The sequence below is a fragment of the Ammospiza nelsoni genome, chromosome 1, assembly GCF_027579445.1.
Source record: "Ammospiza nelsoni isolate bAmmNel1 chromosome 1, bAmmNel1.pri, whole genome shotgun sequence".
Classification (NCBI taxonomy): domain Eukaryota; kingdom Metazoa; phylum Chordata; class Aves; order Passeriformes; family Passerellidae; genus Ammospiza; species Ammospiza nelsoni.
The window spans coordinates 92,206,528-92,227,836 of NC_080633.1; the positions used below are offsets into that span (position 1 = coordinate 92,206,528).

Genomic DNA, 21,309 nt, shown 5'->3' on the forward strand with positions numbered 1-21,309 from the left:
AATTTTGTATTCTCTAGAGTAATGTGAGAATTTCTGTCCCTGCTGCCAAACAGCAGTAGCTTTCTCTCCTCATGTCAAGGTGATATTTTCACATTGTCACTGAGTGTTAAATTTCACTTATATTTGCTTAAATTAAATATGTTTAAGGTTAACCTTTTTCTAAGTGGCTTATTTAATTTTTTTGAACAGATTTGGTTTATTTTGGGTTGCTAAAAACTAATTAAGTTTCTGTTATCTCCAGAGTGCAATCTCCCATGAGTTCTCTCTGTTAATACTCCTGCTTCATGTCTCTCACTGCTTGAGTGTTACTTGTAACAGTAGGAAAGGAGAAATTTCAGATGAAACTGTGCTTGGGAAGAGGAGGGTTTGGTGGACTGTATTTTTCTTGAGGAAGGAATATATCCTTTGAAAGTACAAACTTATCAGTGAAGGAGAAAGATACATGTGATAGAATATTAAAATGTATTTTAATATATTATAAATCCAGATAAATATCTTTTGAATTAATTTTTTCTTAATTTTTTGAATGCTTCCCTTCTCATAATCATTTTCATTCAACCTATTCTATAAAGTTTTTCAGAAATCATCTCAAGTAGTGCACATGGCAAGCAGAGCTCACTTTCCAGAATTTTATACTTGAAAGTCAAAAAGGAGCTCTTGGTTTGCCTTTCAGTATTTTGAGACACAAAATAAATAGCTGCAAAATTAAAGCAGGATTTCTTAAGGCTTTTCAACCTTTCAGCTCATCACACTGCGAACAAACCCAGATGCAGCCACACAGAACAGACGGTTTCAGTTCACTCAAAATCAAAAGAAAGAAGATTCAAAAACATCGACATCAGTCACCAGCGTCAATCAGGCCAGCACATCTCGACTAGAAGGATTGCAGTCAGAGAATCACCGCTTGAGAATGAAAATTACAGAGGTATTGTTTACTGTATTTACTGCCTAGGCACTTCAGTTTTCATTGGTTTTTTTGTTGCAATTCTCCAGTCTGCTTAAATGCTGGCTACATTCTAGAGAAGAAAGTTAACTTTTCCCATCAAAATAATAGGAAAGAGGCAATTTATAAGGATTGCTAACTAGTACAGCAAATACGTGGCAGGTGTGATAAAATGAAAATGTGCCTTAGCAAAATGGAATTAAAGTTGCCCTATTTATTTGTGACAGGCCAATTACCCTGCTGTTTCACATGGACATGCTGAGCTCCACAGCTCCAGAAGTGTAACCTTTACAAGCAAGCATAACAGAGATCCGCAGCCCCAGGGGCACTTAAGGGCTGTCTTTGTTCCTGTTTGTGGTTGAGTTCTGAGGCTGCTGCTCCTGTTATTTCTCAGCCTCTCTGAGAGTTTGCTCAAAAACTTGCTAGACATATTTTTACATCATCCATGAAACAGAATGACATATTTTCTTAAGGTAGAAAGAAAGCTTTACGAATGCGTGAGCTGACTCTTTTGACACAAAGGTGATGGTTGCTTCAGTACCTACTGAGGGAAAGGCTGACTACGTGGAGTACATGAATTACATAACAGCTACAGTATGTACATTTGTAGTTATGCCCATCCTTACTCAGTAGACTTGAAATGATGACAAACCAGTCTTGAACACTGCCCAGCTTTGAGACAAGATAGCCATAACTGATCATATCATAAAGAAATCAATATGTTCTTTGCCAGTCTGTATTCTTATACCTTGAAGAAAAACTATTTTATTGCAACAGTTATTTCTTTGCCCAGATCTTAATGACAATTGCCTATGTAACTATAAATTATTTACTCAGGCTACCAAAGAGTTCAAAAGTAAAAGTTATCTCTGCCTTGTTAAAGAAATTTAGTTCAGCTTTGCTGGGTCCCTTTCATGTGAGAGCCTTGAAATTTTTAATGAAGGCCTAGCTGCCTGCTGGCTATTTCTGTTCCTTTACTCTACCGTAGTTTTCTTCCTACTAAACCTCCTAGCACAAGCTCTCAGCCTGTGTTTCACAAGGCTCATGATGGTGAGCACAGGTAAGGCAGATCAGAGCAGCCACATTAGTGCTTGCAGGACCCTGACAATTCCTTTTGGACTTTGCTTAAATAGATTGAATTCCCAGAACCAGTGGGTCCAAATCAGTTTCATTGTCAAGGGGATTTGGAACATGCCCTACATGGCTAGCAGCTACATCTCTAGCTCATCTAGTTTGAGTTGCTGTGCCCCAGTTCTATAAGGAAAAACATAAATCTAAATTCAGCACTTTTAAAATTCTGTTAAGCTAGTAGTGAGTGGGACATACTCTGGACACTACAGCGTGCACAACTGTTCACGCTGATTAGAGGATTAGGAAGTTTGTTTCTTGTAATTTTCTATTTGGGCTGTAGAAAACTGAGTACAAGTCAGCCTCTGAGAACAGATTGTGCTCTGCCCAGTGCTGAGAGTGCGTTCCTGGTAGAGCTGACTGCGGTCACTCACATGCCATAGCTCCCTTGTATTCTCCTGTATGTTCTGCAATTTGATGGATGAAACAGTTGTAGCTTTGTATGCCACAGTTTTGCATGTAGATAATAAATAGTTCAGAGGTTTTCAGACTGGGCTTTCTTATGCCCATACCTTTCTCACTTGTCAGTACACCTGAATTGTTTCTACTGTCCACTACAAAAGCTTATTCCTATCCTATGCCCTCTGTGCAATGTCACAGTTGAACACAATTTGTTACTTGTAGCTTTATTTTTAGAGGTAGTGTAGTATTGCTATAAGAAAACTGTATTTGTCACAGTGTAGTAATTGCATTACCACCTGCCTTCCAGCCTAGTTATAGAAAGCTGTGCCTCAGTGCAGATACCTGAAGCAAGGACTCGTGAATTTTGAAGGGTTTGTACTCTTTGTTTTGCAGCTGGACAAAGACTTGGAAGAGGTCACAATGCAACTTCAGGACACTCCTGAGAAAACAACATACATTAAGCAGAACCACTATCAGGACCTTAATGACATTCTTAGTATACGGAACTTCACAGATGGCAAAGGTGAGCGTCAGTAAAACCCATTAGTAGCTTAACATGCCAAACCTCTGCTTTGAATTGGCTTCAGAGCACTCAAACCTTGGTAAGACAGTTTAAATATTTTGGTTGAATTACTGGGAGTATGCAGATTCACATAATAAGTTACATGGTACCCACTGATTAGTTATTTCTGTATATGCATATTCTATTGTAATACACATGATGAAGGGGGAAAATTTAAAAAGTGTACTTGTGTTCAGAAGCTAAGTTTTTTGTGCTGCATGGAGAGAGGAAAGCCACAGAATTTTAAACCCAGTTTAATATGTGCTTGCCTGACTAGGATGCTGAAATCCTGCTTTTGGACACTGCTATCAAGCACATAAAAGAGAAGCATGTAAATATTTCAGTGCTGGTTTGGATTCTAAATGCAGAATTGAAGCCACTCATGTATGAAAGTTCTTCCCTAGGAACTGATAAAAAAGAATTTAATGACAACTGTAATATTCCTGAGTTGTTTCTCCTGTGTGTCTTGCATCGCTCCCTGAAGAAATACATGCAAGAGAATTTCTTCCATTAGAGCCATTTTGCTTTTTGGGAAGCAATAAAATCTGGTGCATAGTGCAATAAAAGTGGAAGCCAGGACACCCACCTTCCATATCTGGCTCTAGAATGGATCTAATTTCTGACTTCTGGAAAATAGCTTTGTAAGCTGACTATTACTATAGTGTGTGAAAAATTGCTTGCTCTGTGTTTGGAATTTGTATATTTGCATGTTTGCTACACTGCAAGGCTCATGCTTCTTACTGATGTGGCACCATAGGCTTGAATATGTGGGACAGAAGTTACTCTTATGAATATATTTGAAGAAAAATTTTACAATCACATCAACAGTTCACACATGTTATTGAAATATATTGAAATTTCTGTTGGATAAGGTTACTTTCTCTTGAGCTTTTTGTTTTAACCTGGGTATACACTGGGTTGTATAACTTGTGGCAAAAAGAAGAAAAAGGGAGTGCTCCCAGTGTCCTTTTTAAAAGTAAAAAAAAAAAAAAAAAAAAAAAAAAAAAAAAAGACTGAAGAGGGGAAAGGAGGAAAAGGAAAACGTAAATAGCTGCTGGAGGCGTGTGATTATTGGGCTGAGATCAGGAGCAAGAACTAACATCAGTGAGTGGGATGAGGCAGTTTGAAAGGAACACATAGAATGTTCCTCTCATGTCAGATGCTCCAGGAAAAATGATAAATCATGAATAATATTTCAAGCAGAAAAGATACATTGCATTGTGCCAAATGCCCATCTGAGTCTGGGTATGAGAATCAAAAAATGATTCTCAAGAATACACTGGGTATAAATTTAGGATGGATGCTTCCCACAGCAAGATGCACTCCATTAGCAGTAGGAGGCTGGCAAAGAAATCAAGGATAAAATATAACCTTTCTGCACTTACTTGTGGCTATGTCTACAAAAAACATTGATGCCTAACTGCTGCTTTAAGCAACAGCATCCAAGATTGTCTTTGGTCCTAATTTCCCCCAGTACACCTCCCTAGCTTTTACATTTCTGCTGTGAGGTGTGTATTTAAAATCATGTGTAGGCATGGAGCCCTAATGTCCAGAGTAGCTTGGAGCTATGTAATATTGGGATTTACAGGGTAGATATTCTGCATACTGATGTTGCTGGACACAGTTTTCTCAATGGACTTACCACATAAAGCCCCACACAAAAGGTGGGACAGATGGAGAAAGATGCTTTCTCTTGTGAAAATTTATATGGAAAGGTGAGAGCATCCATTCACCTGGGAATGAGGAAGGCCTGGATCCCAATTTGCAGAAGGTATTTGGAGTTTGGTCCCTCACCTGGTGGCAAATACTCCATGCATGCATATTGTAGTATACCCTGATTCTGACACAAGGGACACTAAATATTCATCCTTCCAGGCTCTGAGCCACTGTTATAAGCAACCCTTGCTAGCCCTTTCCTGTCCCTCCAATTCCATTTCTTCTGCCGCTTATCTTTCCATATTTTCCTGTCCCTTATCTACATCTGAATCTCCTGTCTGTTTCTCTCACTGCACCCATTCCCAATAGTCAACCTATGTGCTTAATATAAATTTGCTGTTCCAATCAAAATAACAAGGCTTTGGAGAATTCATGCTGCTGAGTCACTGCTGATTCTGTGCAGATTCAAACAGACACCACTTAAATGGTACTTAAAAAAATTCTGGCCCTTACAGCTACAGGAAAGCTAACTCTGAAAGACATGACTATGCTTTCTGTAGCTGTGCATTTCATGAGCTTTCAGTAAAGGAAAGTACAGAAACTTGAAATTATGCATCCCTGGTGGTACTTGAGTGAAGCTTCAGAATTGTAAATAATCTATTAGCGTGACCTAGGAGTGACCATCTCTCTCATCCCCACTGTGCAGCTGGGGAAGCCAGTCCAATATTAGTTTAAAGGTGATGATGAGGTTTGTGGAAAATGTGGAAAATGCGAGCTGGGAGAGTGGGAATAGGACACTGAAGAGAGAGGCTCAAAATAGCAGCTAAAAATCATACCAGATAATTTGCCACACTCACTTTGTTGTTCACTTCTATGTGAATTGTTTTTATAAAAAACCTTGCTGTTTTGGAGGAGCTCACAGGGAGAATGCCATGTAGGGTAACCCCACTGCTATTGCTTACACAAACTCAGGGCACTGCTCTTCACAGAACAGATCATAACATGGGATTTAGGCAATGCAGCTCTAACAAGCCCTAATCAAACTTTAATGTCATCGTACACTTCAGTAGGCTTCTGATCTGTAAAAATTGCCTAGAGTTAAATTCTTATAGCCAAGTGCCAGAGGAGGTTATTTGATTCATCTCTTCCTTCTTCACCACCCTCATTTACATGAAACATATGGATTTAAGATACTAAAGTTAAATTACTTTAGCCAAAATAGGTAGATACAGCTGTGAACTCCTATATCTGCCTAACCTCAGGCAGTGTTTCATAACTTTGGGATTCCTGCTTAGTTATTAACAGCAACACCTCCTGGTGTATCCCAAGAGCTCTGCTGGCACAGGGACTCCTTCTTTACAGCACACTTCAGTACATCTCATTTAAAGAGAGATATTATCTGAGACACTCAACTCTTGTTCACAAATGCATGATGTCCCTGAGACATCCACAGCAATTGGCTATGTAAGAAAAGCAATTAGGAAAATGTGATTTGTGGTTTATGGCTTGATTGCTTTCTTTTAATGCAGGCTTTTTCACTGCACTGCTACATAGCTTTGTGTGGCCAAGCAGTTTTTAGCATGCTCCATGGACTGTGGCTCTGAAACATCAGATGCTGGATTTAAAAGGGCATCCCCTTAACTTCATTTCCTACATTCCTCTGATGACTTTGAGTCACTGTGCCTGCTAGTGACCTCAGCTCTGTGCACAGAGCAACACTAACTGCTCCCCTGGCATTTGTGGGATCTGGTGGCCTTGCTGGAGTGGCAGAGCCACATTCATTACAGCCTGGGTTTGAGGCAGGGATGGGCTCTGGGGGAGGCCAGTGCTTGGCTCAGGCCACCTCTTTAAGAGACAGAGTCATTCAGCAAGAAGAGTCAGGCTTGGAGGCACAGTTGTGTTTGCCAGGCTGACATTTGGAAAAAAGGAGGACAAGTGCCTCAACTATGAGGCTGTGTAAAGGCAGGGAAGGGATACTAGATACTTTTGCTACACTTAGAATCTTACTATCTTATTCTACTTGACTTCTTTTTGACATTTTAATACATGAAGTTATTTCCATGTGACATAATTCACAAAATCATGGATTGAAAGAGTTTAATATAAAGCAAAGCTTAGATGAAATCCTGCAGAAGAATGTCCCTCTATTTCTACCTTGGCCAGTACATTTCAGAGTAGCATGTTAGGGAAATTAAGGAAATTAGGGAAATTAAGCCATTCTATGGGATGTACAGAAGAAGCAGGAGACAGCCTTGCCACAGTCCCCTGTTATGAGCAAACCCTTTTTGCAGGTTCTCTCTCTGCAGGCGCCCTTCCTTGCTCAGAAAACCTTGTCTGTTTCAAGCCAGAAAGCAGTCTTTACTCATTGCTGCAAATGGGCTGGGAGCATTCATTTACATGTCAGATATGCCTACATACTGTCACTTGTCACCCCACTCCGATGTTTCCTGGTGTTAGTTTTTCCCCATGTAAAAGCAGCTCAAAGAAAAACAGATTTCAAAGGCATTTGCTCACAAATGCAAAGCAAAACAGAGTTCATCTGTGATGGATGGGGGAAGTATTATTTCTATGAAGTTCATGCAATTCAAGCATTAAGGTTGAGATTGAAAAAGAGATTCAAAGGTAAGGGCTTTCAGAAATAACTCTGAAACTCTGGATGCTGTTATAAAGCAAGGATGTAGTTTCTTTCTTTATAGAGATCTGTATGCTAGTTTCTATGAAGCCTAACAAATTGACTCAATCCTGAAATTGGAGCATGTTTCTATTTCAACAGGGAGATCAACCTATCAGTGGTTCAGTACCTGTCCTTTCTTGCACAGAAATGAATCTGTAGTAAAGGGAATTTCTTCTGATTTAAAGTAGTACAAATCAGAGCATAATCTTGCTGGCTTTTCTTTTTAAAAAATCTTTCTCTCAAAACACAATTATCAGAAGCTATGATTTAGATTGTGTGTGCAGAGTGCTTACTTCAGGAGAACTTTTTCTGATTACCAGCAGAAAATGTGATCGTTTTAATTTTTCCTTTCAGTTTACTTTCTTATCACTCTATTTACATGAAAAACAGAGACTGGCTAGTCATGTTTCACAGTCCAAACAACAGAACTGGGAAAAATTACAGCAGGTTTTCAAAATCTGCCTCTAGTTTTAAAGTTTCCTGAGCTCTTTAGTAAATCAGCAATCTCTGCCAGATCCTGTAAGTCCTTGTTAAACCACACTTACTTCTTTGTGGAGCATAATATATGTTTTCTAGCAAAGAGAAGCAATAGTAGAATTGAAAGATATTGGATGAAGAGTAGTTCTGTCATCCAGTTCTAAGCCATCGGAGGAATAATGCCACTAAAGCATAATGATGAAGATGTTCAATAAAGCTGCAGTGTACAAACATCAACCAAACAAGCACCTAGTTAAAAAAAAATATGTTTTCTAAACTCTTGGAAGAAATTGAAGCATCATCAGTCACCTGGTGTGCTCTGCCTGCAGCTGAATGAGGGTTGTTAGTATGCATGGCACATTTGAGCCTGCCCAGGTAATTTTGGCAGCACGAGGCTGCAGAGTGATCACAGGTGACCCCTGGCAGAGGGAGAGGCGAGCAGCTGGGGGCAGTGACCTCCTCTCTGAGCCCCTGGGCGGCCTGCATCAGGTGTGCTCTTGCAGCTCAGAGCTTTGTAAATGGAAGCTGGTTTTTTCCTGCAGGTAGGCAAAGGTCCCAAGCTAAAGCCCTCTGGTTCTCACCAGCCACTGGCAGCCAGCTTTGTTCTATAATGAGCCCATTGCCGAGCGCTCTGTGAGGCCCTTGAGATGTAATTGTCTTTTCTCCCGACAGCTTTCTGAATGGAAAGCACTCAGGCATCGCTTATCCAGACTTCTGAGTTCTGGTTTGAGGTCTACAAAGGTGAAAATTATATAGAAGGTGCTTCTGGCTAATGTGATTTCAGTTTAAAAAGTAGTTACATCATCCCAGTGCAACTTACTGGGTAGAATCTGCAGCGGCACACAGTGCCCTGAGGATGAAGGGCATTTTCCAACCAGCATACTTAATGGACAGAGGAGGAGAGAGGATGGGGAAGTATCAAAAACACTGCGACACTTTCCAGGGGAAACTGGGAAATCAAATGTTTACCGCTACTTTCAGTTGTTCATGTATATAAAACTAGTTTTCTAAACTCTTAAGTTTTTTAAGTACATATGGCAATAGTGTTTTTTCTTTAAGCTCAAGCTCCCAGAAGCGTATGACTAAGTGAGAATCTTGCTCTTCATTATTTAAATGAAAGGTAAATGAAAAATAAAGATATTCTAGTTTCCATAGCTGCAAAATAAAAACTTAACAACTCCTCTCCCAAAATGCTTAACATATAAGAATTACCTTTTTTTTTTTTAATATTAAAAGAAACAAATGAAAAAAGGGGGAAAAGTGTCTGTATTTTGTCTACATTTTATACATTTACAGTAAAACTTGCATTTGGTAGCCTTATGTGCAGAAATTTATTCTGTGTATTAAGGGCAAGTCATCTGCAAGAGTGGTAGAAAAGAGTCTATTAAGAATAACACACGGTCATATATGGGCAGTTGGTGTTGAGAGTTGAGTAGGAAGAGAATACATGATTTCTGCTCTACTCTAAACTAAATCCCCCACCTTTTTGACAAGGACCACCTCCTTCTCTTTCTCTCTCACAGCACAGCTGAAAGTACATGAAACTCCTTTAGTGTGTACAACACAGATTATCCTATTAAATAAGAGACTCCCAAACAGCAACGCTTGCATTTTCCAATCATTTGATGAAGAATTATATCTTTAGTGGCTTTAAAAAATGTTAAATCACTTATCTTGGCAAAAGGAGTTGGAACCCTAAAATAATTAAATTTAGAGCTTTTCCATCCCTAATTACAAGGGTTAATCAAATTTTTACTTTGGTCTATATCAAAAAGGCAGCAGTTTCCATTGTCAGCTTAGATCAGCTCAGGACTGAGTGTTGGTTTTAATCACGGAAGTAAAAAGTGGTTTTTTCTACATGTCTGTTTATAGACATCACAAGACTTTTATGCAAATGTCAAACTTGATATACAAAGAAATGCAATGTACAGAAAATAAAAACTGAACTCTTGTGACAGCAAGTGCCACACCAGCAAGCTTCAGGCTGCCCTGAGATGATTAACCTCACTGCTTATCTTAACCACTGTCAGATTTGACTCTTTGCTGTACTCCCTTCACATCCAAACCATCAGTGAATCCTGCCATCTCTTCATTTTAAATACACTTCTTGTTACAACTGAATTCCTCGGCTCTCTTCTATTGACATTTTTTTGCCCCAGCCAAAGCAGCTTCATGTGTTCTGGTCACCTCCTTTCTCACCCAGACTCTTCTCTTCATTGCAACATCAGTGAAAATTCTTGTCTCCTCTCCTGAGCTGTAGTGATCCCCATGTCTGCACATTGCTGCCTCCTCACCTACACACTCTGCTGTTGTTTGCTTGTTAGGTTTTTCACAGCAGGAAGTCAATGCTATCAAATAATGCCAGGGATAACCTGGCTGGGAGGGCAATTCTAGATGTTGGAATTTGTCCTCAAAACATTTATGCTTCCAGCTTCTTTCCTCAGTTTGTGTTTCTGCGGCTTATTTTGTCCCCCCAGTGCCTGTTGACAGCATCTATATTCCTAGCATGCTGGGAGCTGAGCATTATTTGGGGCTTCTGAACATGAGTACAACAGAAAAGCCGTAGCCCTTCAAAATGTGCCAGCTTTTTCATGCAATTTTCCTTTTTTCTTCACTCTTTTCCTGCTTTTCCCCTTCGTTCCCACTTTTATGTTCAAACCCTCCAGTACCCTCTTCAAGAATTTACCTCAGACTCCTCTTCCATGCTGCCTCAATGCCTGCAGCAATCACTGCTGCTCTGTTTATGTGGCAAACAACTGCTGGTGATGGATTTGGAGCTCTCTGTAATTATTTATGAAAACTGTGAACTGCCCTCATTATTCAGATGCTTTCTGTGTGATTTTATTCAGCTTACCGCAGAAAGACACTTTGAAAAAGCAGGCAGGAACAGAAAGGGTCTTAAAGCTGCTGTGTTTGCCCGTATTTCTCAGGGGGAATGATGCCATGGGCTTCAGCACAGCTAGCCAGGGACACCCAAGACACCCAGGGGAAACAAGAATTCTGATCTGTTTTGCTACCACTATGCAGAAAGGAAAAAGTGCAATAACATCATTAGCTGTCCTTGCTGCCGACAGCCTATGGACCAGTGCAGCTGGTATGAATTGTGTTTCCATGCTGAAAATGATGGCAGTAGCAGATAGGCAAATGACAGCACTTGTTTTCCTGTGTGATCGTAAGAGTATCAAGGTTTTAACATCAATGAAATTGTAGTTTTATTTAGGAAAAGTCTTAAGAAGGAGGGTTTATGAAAAGGTTACCATTTCTAACTACAGAACAGTATAGTTACTTTTTTTTCACATAGCCCAAGACTTGATGATAGAGCATGATGTCACTTTTGTCACTTTTCTGTTTCTTCGTGATGGTTCCTATGGAGGAACACATCATCCAAAACAGAGGAGTACCAAATTCTCACAGCAAAACTTGAGACTATGCTGGAATACAGGTAGTATGAGTTTACTTTGTGGCATTATGGATATGTGGAAAAAATTAAAATGAAACTATTTTTAAATGGTCACTTGGTCACAGTAAAGTAAAATTGAATGTGTTGTCCATCCAGATGGTGAGAAAGCCATTTTGAAAAATCATCTTGATCAAAATCCACCAGCACAGTGGGGTTCATCAGACCCTTCCAGAACAAGCAAAGATGCCATAGAAGACATCAACTCTCCAGAACAGTAAGTATGCATCATTACCTTGCTGACAAGACATTAATTTAAATTATTATATTTAATCAAAGCCTGTATTTCCCTTCCATGCATTTTTATGGAAAGACCTTCACTGTAACCCCCTTTCAGTCAGCCCAGGCTACAGAGAGAGCCTGAAACATCTACAGCTAGGGAATGTGAATGGCACCTCCTGAAGCACCAGTAGGCACCAATGTTGTTGTGTGCCTCCTTGCCTCCCTGCCACCAGCTCACCACCCCAAAGGAACTTAAAGGATATCAGGGGCTTTAGATCCTAAGGTGCCCCAAAAACAAATCAGTATGCTCCTTTTCTCTTGCTAGAAACATCCATAGTATGATTTCCAAATTTTCTGTAGAGAGTTGCAGGATTAGCTGTGCCCAAAGTGTGTGGAGGAGAGAAGAGGGTGTACATATGTGCACAAATGTCTTATGACTCTTGTCAAAGGTCCAAGTCCTTCCACACACCAGCCAGAGGGGTTCATAGTGTACACAGACATTTTGTTCTTTTACCTTCTTTAGCTAGATGAGAAATAAAAAAATGTCCTGAGGGCTTTTCAACGTTGCCATAGCAGCTGGATCTGAGTTTTGGCACAGGAAAGCCCATACTAAGTAGTTTCCCTTAGAAACAATGCTGCAGCTACAAGGAGAGGATGGCACAAAACACTGGCCAGATTTACAAAGTGGAAAGAGTCTTCTGGTGTCAGCTTTTCTCCCTAGGATCCTGTACAATAAACTCATGTCCTGCCCTCCAGGAGCTGGGCAGGACCTGCCATGGGCAGGAGCTCCGGGAAGCGCCGTTCTCGTGTGTGCCCGGATCTGCCGCTTCCCCACGGCAACCTGGTTACACAGCATCACTTCATCAGTGTCTGAGCTAATAGCTGTCAGACTCCTGGGCAATTTAAAAGCTTATTTAAAAACAGAATAAATTAAACAAATTACTAGAATGAGTCACGATACATCAGCAGCAGCAACCCTGATTGCAGATAGTAGCTCCTGTCTCGTACTACCTGGATCAGGAAAACACGTGGATGTCTAAATCTGTCCTTGCACTCAAAGAAAAAACCCAACCCAAATCTGCAAAGAAGGTAATTCACACACACACATATGCACCAAAAAGAAATCCCACAGTAGATGAAATATCTTGTAATTTCACAAAAGCAGGTTTCTTGCTGAGAGAGCTCTCATGACTTCATGGGGTCAGCAGAGTGCTTTAATGCATAGCTATTAAAGGCCTGGGTTTTTTTCAGCACCATTTGCCAGAAATAATGTAGTGTGAATTCAGCCTCATCCACATGTGGCCCACTTACATTAAGGAAGATGCTAAGAAAAACACAGACACTCAGATAATCCAATTGTCTCTATACAGATTTAATATAGTCAAAGAAAAATATTTGGTGGTGACAGAACTTCCTCTAGGCTAGTGATAACTGATGAGAAGACTGAGATTTCTAAAGGTTCTGGAGAGTGGTTCAGTACAAATCTGAACAATCTCTGACATTTATGGAAAGCAATTAATAAAATCCTGCTGAATCTAAACAGTGTCATTCAACACTTGCACAGCTGTGACTGTGCCACGTCCAAGGGCCAATCTCTCCCCTGAGAACCATTTGGCACTTTGGGTACCACACTGCCCAGACACAGTGGATCAGCCAGGGAGGAGAAGTATAGCTGTCTTCAGGACTTCCCTCTTTTTGACAAGATATTGCCTCTTTCCAAAATTTGTACTCTTTAAGGTATCCTTCTGCACCTCTGGGATTGTTTTTCTACTTGTCTGGCAGCACTTCTGTCATTTGATGGCTGCTAAATGTATAATTTTTGGGCAAAAAAAAAGAGTTAAAAACAAGCTGTAGTTTCTGTGTTTCTCATTTCACTTCATACGTAGGACATCTAATAGGTAGTCACACAGTCTGAAAAATTTATTTCTTATTCGAGAACGCAAATCTCAAGGAGAATTAGTCTGAAAAAGATGTCCTCTTGGTCATAAACCTGTGAAAGGAGGATGTCAAGACAATTATTTTCCTGCAGAAGTTTTAACTCTTTAATGGCTGTGGGGGGAAAAAATAATTCCAGCTTCCTGTGTTTGTCAGTACTCATGAGAACTGGCTTCTTCTAGTATGAAAGCTCCTATAGAGTCCAGAAAGGAGCTGATTTGGGATTTTTTTTCATTCTTTCTCACCATTAGTGCCACGTTTGACTCATTGTAAGATCCCTCATTCTACAGTTGTGCACAAAGGCACAACAGTATACACACACCTCAGGCAGAAATGCAGAAAGTTTTCACATTTTTTGATGGGGTGATGTTTACACTGCCTCAATCAGAATGTAGAAATTTTTTTTTTTGTGCTTGGCTCAGATTTAGAACCCTGCACCTAAGGAAAATGCAGTCTATAGTACTGTAAAGCATACTAATATAGACTTAGAGCATGAATATAGACGAATCTCAGTTCCCTTGGCAGTTCCTGCTGGGCAGGACCCAGTAGATTTTCCATACTGCCATATAAAATTTTCCATACCCAGTCAGACCAACAGATAAGAGGAGCAAAAAGTGGGTGCTGACTGCTTTCTTTCCTGTTTACACTGTCTGCAGAATATAAATTAACACCTCCTATAGCAGGCAAAGTGGTGCCAGTGCACAGGCACAAGCCCTGCCCTTTGATTTCCCATTTTTTAGCAGACTCCCCAGCACAGCTGTACCAGTTTGTTCTCTCCAGGTAGTGCTCAGCAACAATCCTGGGGGATGCTTAGCTGTGTGGATAGACACTGTACTGTGCCAGCTCATCTCAGGTCCAGAGAGCAGTCTGAACCAGTTTAAAATAGATATCATTCTTTCCCCAGTAGGATGAGCTGTCTCTCAGGCAAAGTAATCTGCTTTCATGAGTATTAAAGTGTGCATATTTCCCGATGGGCAGTCCTGCTTATCTGAAGATCACATCAGTCAGCTTATCTGCACGATGGCCATGTTCAATGGTTTCTCTTCTGTGACCCTTAAAGACATCTGCCTGTGCACTTCATTCCTGCATGTTGTCCCTTCTTATCAGTGACCTACATCAGCAGGTCATCAGTTTTTGGCACCATTAGAATTTATTCCATTCTCATTTTAACTGCAACACTACATAACAGTCTTCCAGATCTCTAAGTAGATGTGATGACAGATTTCTGCAGGACGTTATTAAAACTTGCCATCTTAATAGACTATTTCTATATGCAGGGTTTTTTGTAGCCTTCAAAGCATAACTTCAAAGCATAGCTGGAGCCAGTTATGTTAATTTAAGTAACAAAAAATTCTCATTCAAAAAAGTTGGTTGAGACTGGATTATTGCATTGCAGCCATATGCCCCAGCATGAGCAGGCTTTTGTTATTTGGTTTCTTCACTGAGAGTGGTTTATCTATGATCTGTCTATCTATGATCTTACTCACATGTGTCATTAAAATAAGGTGGGTTTAGAATGGTTAGTTCTACTTGCTAGTAGAACATCTTGCTTTACTGTAATGTTTTAGAGCTTCTCCAGCTTCCCCGCGTTTGCTAAAAATCAACATTAATGTACTGCAGAATTAACTGACACAATCCCTGAGTGCTTAGACACAGTTTATACACTCCCACAGAACTTCAGATGTTTGACTGCTGCAGCAATTTGTTTTGGTCCCCCCACTTACCAATGGATCTTATTAGTGGTTTTCTATGGCAAAACCAAAATATATTTCAAATGCCTTGGCCCCCCTTGTGGTATTGTGCATTCCCATGTGCAGTGCATTTTGTTCTTGCATTGACACTGGAAGTCAAGGTTTTACCTGATTTTATGTTTCCCCAATAAATGGCATTTATTTTTCCCTAATAAATGGTATGTCTGTACAGAGCTGAGGACACTTGCCCTCACGCAGAACCTGATGAGTGGGTGCTCTGTGTGTGGAATCATCTTTGCTTTCCATCTTCTTCAGATGGCTGCCTGTGATTCTAGACCCACCATTACCAACCATTACCTCTCCAAAATATTTCACCATACCTATGCTTTCACATACATATCTGTATAGTGTGGACAACTTGAAACAAATTCCTAGAGTCATATAATGGTTTGGGCTGGAAGGGATCTTTAAGGGTCAGCCAGTCCCATCCCCCTGCAATGAGCAGAGACAACTTTATGTAGATCAGGTTGTTCAAATCCTTGTCCAGTTTGGCCTTGCATGTCTCCGGGAACAGGGTGTCTGAGCCACCTGTGGCAGTGTTTCACCGCCCTCATCATAAAAATGTGTTACTTTTATGTAGTCTAAATCTACCCTCTTTTGTTTAAAACCTTCCACAGCATCCTTTCACTCCATGCCCTTGTAAAAAGTCCCTCTCCAGCTTTCTTGTAAGCCCCCTTTAGGTACCCTAAGGCAGCTTTAAGGCCTCCCTGGAGCTTTCTCTTCTCCAAGATGAAAAACACCAGCTCTCTCAGCCTGTTTTCATGGAAGACATCCCCCAGGCCTCTGATTTTCATTGTGGCCTTCCTTTGGACTCGCTCCAGCAGGTCCACATTCTTCTTATGAGAAGAGCTGAATGCAGTATTCCAGGTGGGGTCTTGCCAGAGAAAAGCAGAGGGGCTGTTTCACATCCCTCACACTGCTGGCCACACTGCTTTTGACACAGCCCAGGATATGATTAGCTTTCTGGTCTGCAAGTGCACGTTGCTGGGCCATGTCCACCTTTTCACTCACCATCACCCCCAGTTTTCTCTTGGCAGGGCTGCTCTCGATCCCTTCATCCTCCAGCCTTCATTGATACCAAGGACTCCCCAAAAAAAATTTGGCAAAGTGTGGCAGGAGTGGAAGAAGGGAAAATCACTGGTATTGGGGGGAAAAACCCTAAAACCAGTGAGGCAAGGCACAAAATTTGCTTTCACTTCAGGCAAAAATACCAGGTTTGTTTGGATTTTGCTACTTGTTTTATTTTGTTTTGTGTTTCACTCTAGGGGTTTTGTCTACAACTTGATTGTGTGCAAGTCTCCAGGCCACAGTTCTCTTCCCCAATTCCAGGAACCAAGTTTTCAAGTGAAAGTAAACTTTTAAGTACAGTTAAAGCAAAATTTGCCACCCACTGCAGCCACAGTTGGCATAGCTAAATAAACATGCTTTGTCCATGGTATGGCTAACACTGAAATGGATGGAAAAAAATCCTATTCACTTGATTATGCAACTGGATTCTCTTGGAGTAGCTTCAAAAAGCCCTTTGATGAGAAGCCTATAACAGTTGAACAAAGTAAGCATTTCCACTGGTGGGAAAATAAGTGCAGGCAATTCTGCATTTGACCCCTCAACAAGGGACAGAATGACAATCCACAGCATCAGGCTCATAAGGATTCAGCACAGGGAAACATCAAGCCATGCCCCCTCAGCACTCCTTGGGAACAAGGCATGACTTCATTGATAGCACCAGGAAGAGCCGAGCACCCTAGCAAAACAACAATGAATGGATTTTGTTTAGTTCCAGGAATGCATTGCCAGCACTAGAATGATCATCACTGAGGACTAACATTGTGTGAAACTTTAGAAAGGAGTTTGTTTGAGGGGGAGAAACAATGAGAAAGAGTGTCCTGGGTAGGCAGACAACAGCTACTCCTACTGCACCTCTGTATAAACAAGCTGAAGTTTGTAGTGAAGAAACTAATGAGGAGAGCAATACATTTCTTTCTGTTTGAATTTAAAAGCTGCACTGCTTGGTCCCCAGGCAGTGCAATAGAAGCCTTAGTATCTGTCTTTGCTACCTAACACAAAGCAAAAAAGCAATTAAATGTCATTTGAATCAAAAAGGCTGTCCAAAGGTTAGCTTTCAAAGAAACACTTCTTATAAAGGCGTTTCTATACACTGACATTATATCAGATAACAGGCAAACATAAATTTAAAACTCTATTATACTGATACAATGCTTTCTATGGGCATTTTTGTCCTGAAATCCAAAAGTCAGTCTTCCGTTCAGCTCAGTCACCTTGACATCTCTCTTCTCTTTAGAAAGTGCCTCTGTGTTTCAAGCGGAAATGTCTCCAAATACAAAGCCATCCTGATGATAAAATGACTGAAAACATCTTTTACACTAGCAAACCACAACAGGATTTTGATTTTGTGGAATGTGCTAATGTATCCACAGCACAGGGGTAGCAGAGCCCTTTTCTCATGGCACCATCCTCTCCAAGGAAAGGCTTAGATGCAATACCCATGAGCATGATTAAGTATTCATTTTAAAAACATAATTATACCTGTTGTCATGATGCCAATCCACTTGGAAAAATAGATACAGAATGTTGGGTTCTGGAACACTGAATTTTAGTATCAGTGTTGGGCAGGACTGCTGTTAGAGGGCCAACTCCTCAATCCCATAGCACTCAAAAGCATCTATCACCTCAAAAGCACAGACCCACACTTTAAATAGGAGCTACTTAAAAGAGGAGAAAGCCATCAGTCCCAAATCCCTCCCAGCAGGCACCTGTGTTTGCTTTAGCTGGAGTTGCAGAAATGCCATGCTGGCTTGAAACTCAGTCTGTGACCTCCTGCGTGTCTGCTGGATTGGGGTTCTACAGGCAGGAGATCTCATGCATGACTGTTGGATGGGGCTCTGCAGGCAGCAGATCCCTTTGCAAGGGGAGGGGGGTCACCAAGCCATACACCCTCTTTGCAAACTTAAGGTTTTCTTGGTATCAGCAGTCTAACAATTAACCTGAATGTGGCTGGGAATTTCAGGAGGTTGTGGGATGCTAAGAAAGTTTCCTTTGTCATGTCCAACCTGTCAGAAAAATTCCCCAAGGGGAAAACAGCGTCCTGGTGGCACAGTTCAGCATCAGCCAGTGCGATGCTCGTGGCGTTCACCCTGTCGGTGCCAGCGGCAGGCACGGGGGACTCGCTGGCAGCAGCCTGGGGACACACCAGCCATGTGATGTGCTCCCTCTGCCCCCTGGTAACGCTCCTCTCCCTGTCTCCCGCAGCATACAGCGCCGGCTGTCCTTGCAGCTGCCCATCCTGCATCACGCCTACCTGCCGTCCATAGGAGGAGTGGATGCCAGCTGTGCCAGCCCCTGCGTCAGCCCCAGTGCCAGCCCTCGGCACAGACACGTGCCACCCTCCTTCCGAGTGATGGTTTCAGGGCTGTAGGAGGGCAAGATCAGTGCTTCCTGAACTGCTTTTAAGTACTCAAAGACTGGACTAAACATCCGACCTGGAACTCTGCTACAAACATGTAACATTGGCTCTTACCGCAGAGGAACTTCTGCTGAGGCCCTTGGCACAGGAGTGCCCACGTAACTCGTGTGAAAAAGCAAAGGAGGACACAAAGAGTTTGATCTGTAGCCTTATTCATGGAGTTTTTATTTCTTCACCTAGAAGTCACTGAAAAATGTTTCTTCCAAAATTTCTACTAGCAACAAGGATGCTGGGATATATGGATCTTGCAAAAAAGACACTAGGGAAAAATTAAAAAAAAAAAACAAAAAACCACTCAAATGTCACTGAGCTTTATGTGGCTGCTGAGAACATGCAATTCTATACTGTATCCATGTAAGGAAAATGTAGTGGTCCAGCTATACCATGTTGGAATAGATACACTCATTTTTACAGGAGTTGCGTTAAATCGCTGGAAACATTCTGCACTGGTTAGTCTTGCTTTTTTTCATTTCAGGGATGATGTTTAGCAGGAAAGAAGAACTGTGAGAAATGATTCCTCGGGTGTCATTGAGACTCTGCAGTGCTGTGAGCAGGGTCACCTTTACCTTGCAGCTGTATGTGTAACCCAAGCAGAGCCTGAAGCTCCAGCTCTGAGTTGCTACCAGCTGGGGAGCTGCTGATTGCAAGCAGAGCACTTCACCCTTCTCCAGGGCAATGATAGTGACTGCTGACCATCTGCAGCTTCATTTTTAGCAAAGTTTCTGCACTTGTTTCATGATAAACAGCGCTAACCATAACACACTAAACTGTCTGAAAAAGTCCTAGGGCTGATAACTCAGGAAACTGAGGACAGATGGGTAGTAAAGTCTTAATGCCACAGGATGAATTGTTTTTCCTAGTTTGTTTGAATTGTGTCACACATAATTACAATAAAATTAATTGAGTGGACTTGGGGGGGGAGGGATTAGGGCACAGCACTTTGCTGCTGCAGGCAAAGCCTGCAGGGCACATAGATGTGAATATACACTATGTTTGCTTCGTACCTGCGTACGTGTGACAGTTGTAGTGGTTAGGAGAGGACAAATCAAATCTACCAATAGAATATTTTACCTGACTCCTGAAAGGACTGTGAAAAAACAGTGGAGTTTATACTTTAGCTCCTTTCCCTGAACCAAAGTAATTAGGAGGAACGACAGTGGTGTAACCTCTGGACCAACTCTGGAGCCAAACCCTCAGGCACAGGCGAGACACACATACAGCTTCTTCTTCCAAGGGACTGGAAACGTATCCTCCCACTGCCAGGGCTGTTTGCTAAAAGTAGGGGGGAAATAACCCACATGAAGCACCCTCTGGGCTCTCAGTTTTCTTTAATCAACACTTATGCCCCTCAGACTAAACCTTTGGAATGGCATTCGTACAAAGGTTTATAAATCAGCAATGACTGAAGCACAGCTGAAGGGGTTCCTTAGCTGAGGGATTTAACTGCAGCTATGACAAGCTAGCATAAATCTCCATTAAAAATAAAACACACCTCATAGTGGCCAAAACCAACATGAATATGTATCTGAATCTTACAATCAGGAGCATCACAAAATATTTCACTTGGCACATACAGTAAGAGAGGTTGTGGAAATATCTGTAGCTTTTAGAACAAAAAAACATGTAAGTATAAACACAAATAAACTAGAACTCATTACTCTGTTTAAGCACTAAACACTGACGTCGTCCCTCAATGTGTGTTGACAGTATTCTCTTGCTTTATTAATATCATCAGGGCCTGGTTTATTTTAAAAGGAATGTTAATTTTTAAAAAGAGAAAATTATGATATTGTATATAATGTATACACAAAGATCTCTGTAGAAATATTATTCCAACTTAGCAGGAAAAAACAAAAATAATTCAGAAGTATCGGACCATTGGAGGTGAGTGTGTGTGTGTGTGTGTGTCTGTAACTTCGTGAATACTGACTGTGTGACGTTTATTAGGTTTAAACCATGCAGTACATTCTTTGTCTCAATGATACGGTAGTTTCTCCCATAACATTTTTTTTTTTTTACTTTACTGCAGATAACAAGACCAACCAAGTGAATATAGCTATTTAATGTTTCTGTTCTTTTATACTGCAGCAAAAATGTACTGTAAATTTATGAAGAGGCTGTGCCCCAATGGCATTTTCCAATGATGTTAGTGCACAAATGCTTTAAACTAGACTGGAACTGCCAGAATAAAATGTAAATGAAGAATTTCTTGTATAACCTTATACTGCATGAGATCAATTTTTAATAAATTGTTGCAAATCTGTTTTTATGAATAAAATATATAAAACTTAGCTTTTTGGACTCAATGCCCTCTTCCCCCATTGCAAAATCATTTTTGATGAGAGAGAGTGTGTGTATATATATATACACATAGATGTATATAAAAGCCTCCTTGGAGAAAGAGGAATCCTATTACAACCCTACATTTCAATAAAAATGTAATATGTAATAAAAATACACATCCTAGTTGTAGAACAGTTTGCATTTGGAGATAACAGGTAGACGAGCCTCTGTCCTGAAATACAATTACTGCAGTACCCAAGAGTGAAGTCTGAGACCTTTTGCAAATGGGAAAATAATCAAAATGTGTACTGAACATTTCTATCCAAACCACACTT

At 40.9% G+C, this 21,309-nt stretch overlaps 1 protein-coding gene across 1 annotated transcript in view; it reads left to right on the forward strand.

The window, feature by feature from the left end:
* The window catches only part of GABBR2 (gamma-aminobutyric acid type B receptor subunit 2), a 456,178-nt gene extending 435,196 nt beyond the window's left edge, over positions 1–20,982 (forward strand). The window contains exons 16-19 of the mRNA XM_059487462.1: positions 743–925; positions 2,867–2,996; positions 11,399–11,516; positions 18,478–20,982. Coding sequence (XP_059343445.1) covers positions 743–925; positions 2,867–2,996; positions 11,399–11,516; positions 18,478–18,643 — 597 coding nt within the window. The 3' untranslated portion in view covers positions 18,644–20,982. The remainder of the gene's footprint in view (positions 1–742; positions 926–2,866; positions 2,997–11,398; positions 11,517–18,477) is intronic.
* Positions 20,983–21,309: the final 327 nt, after the last annotated feature.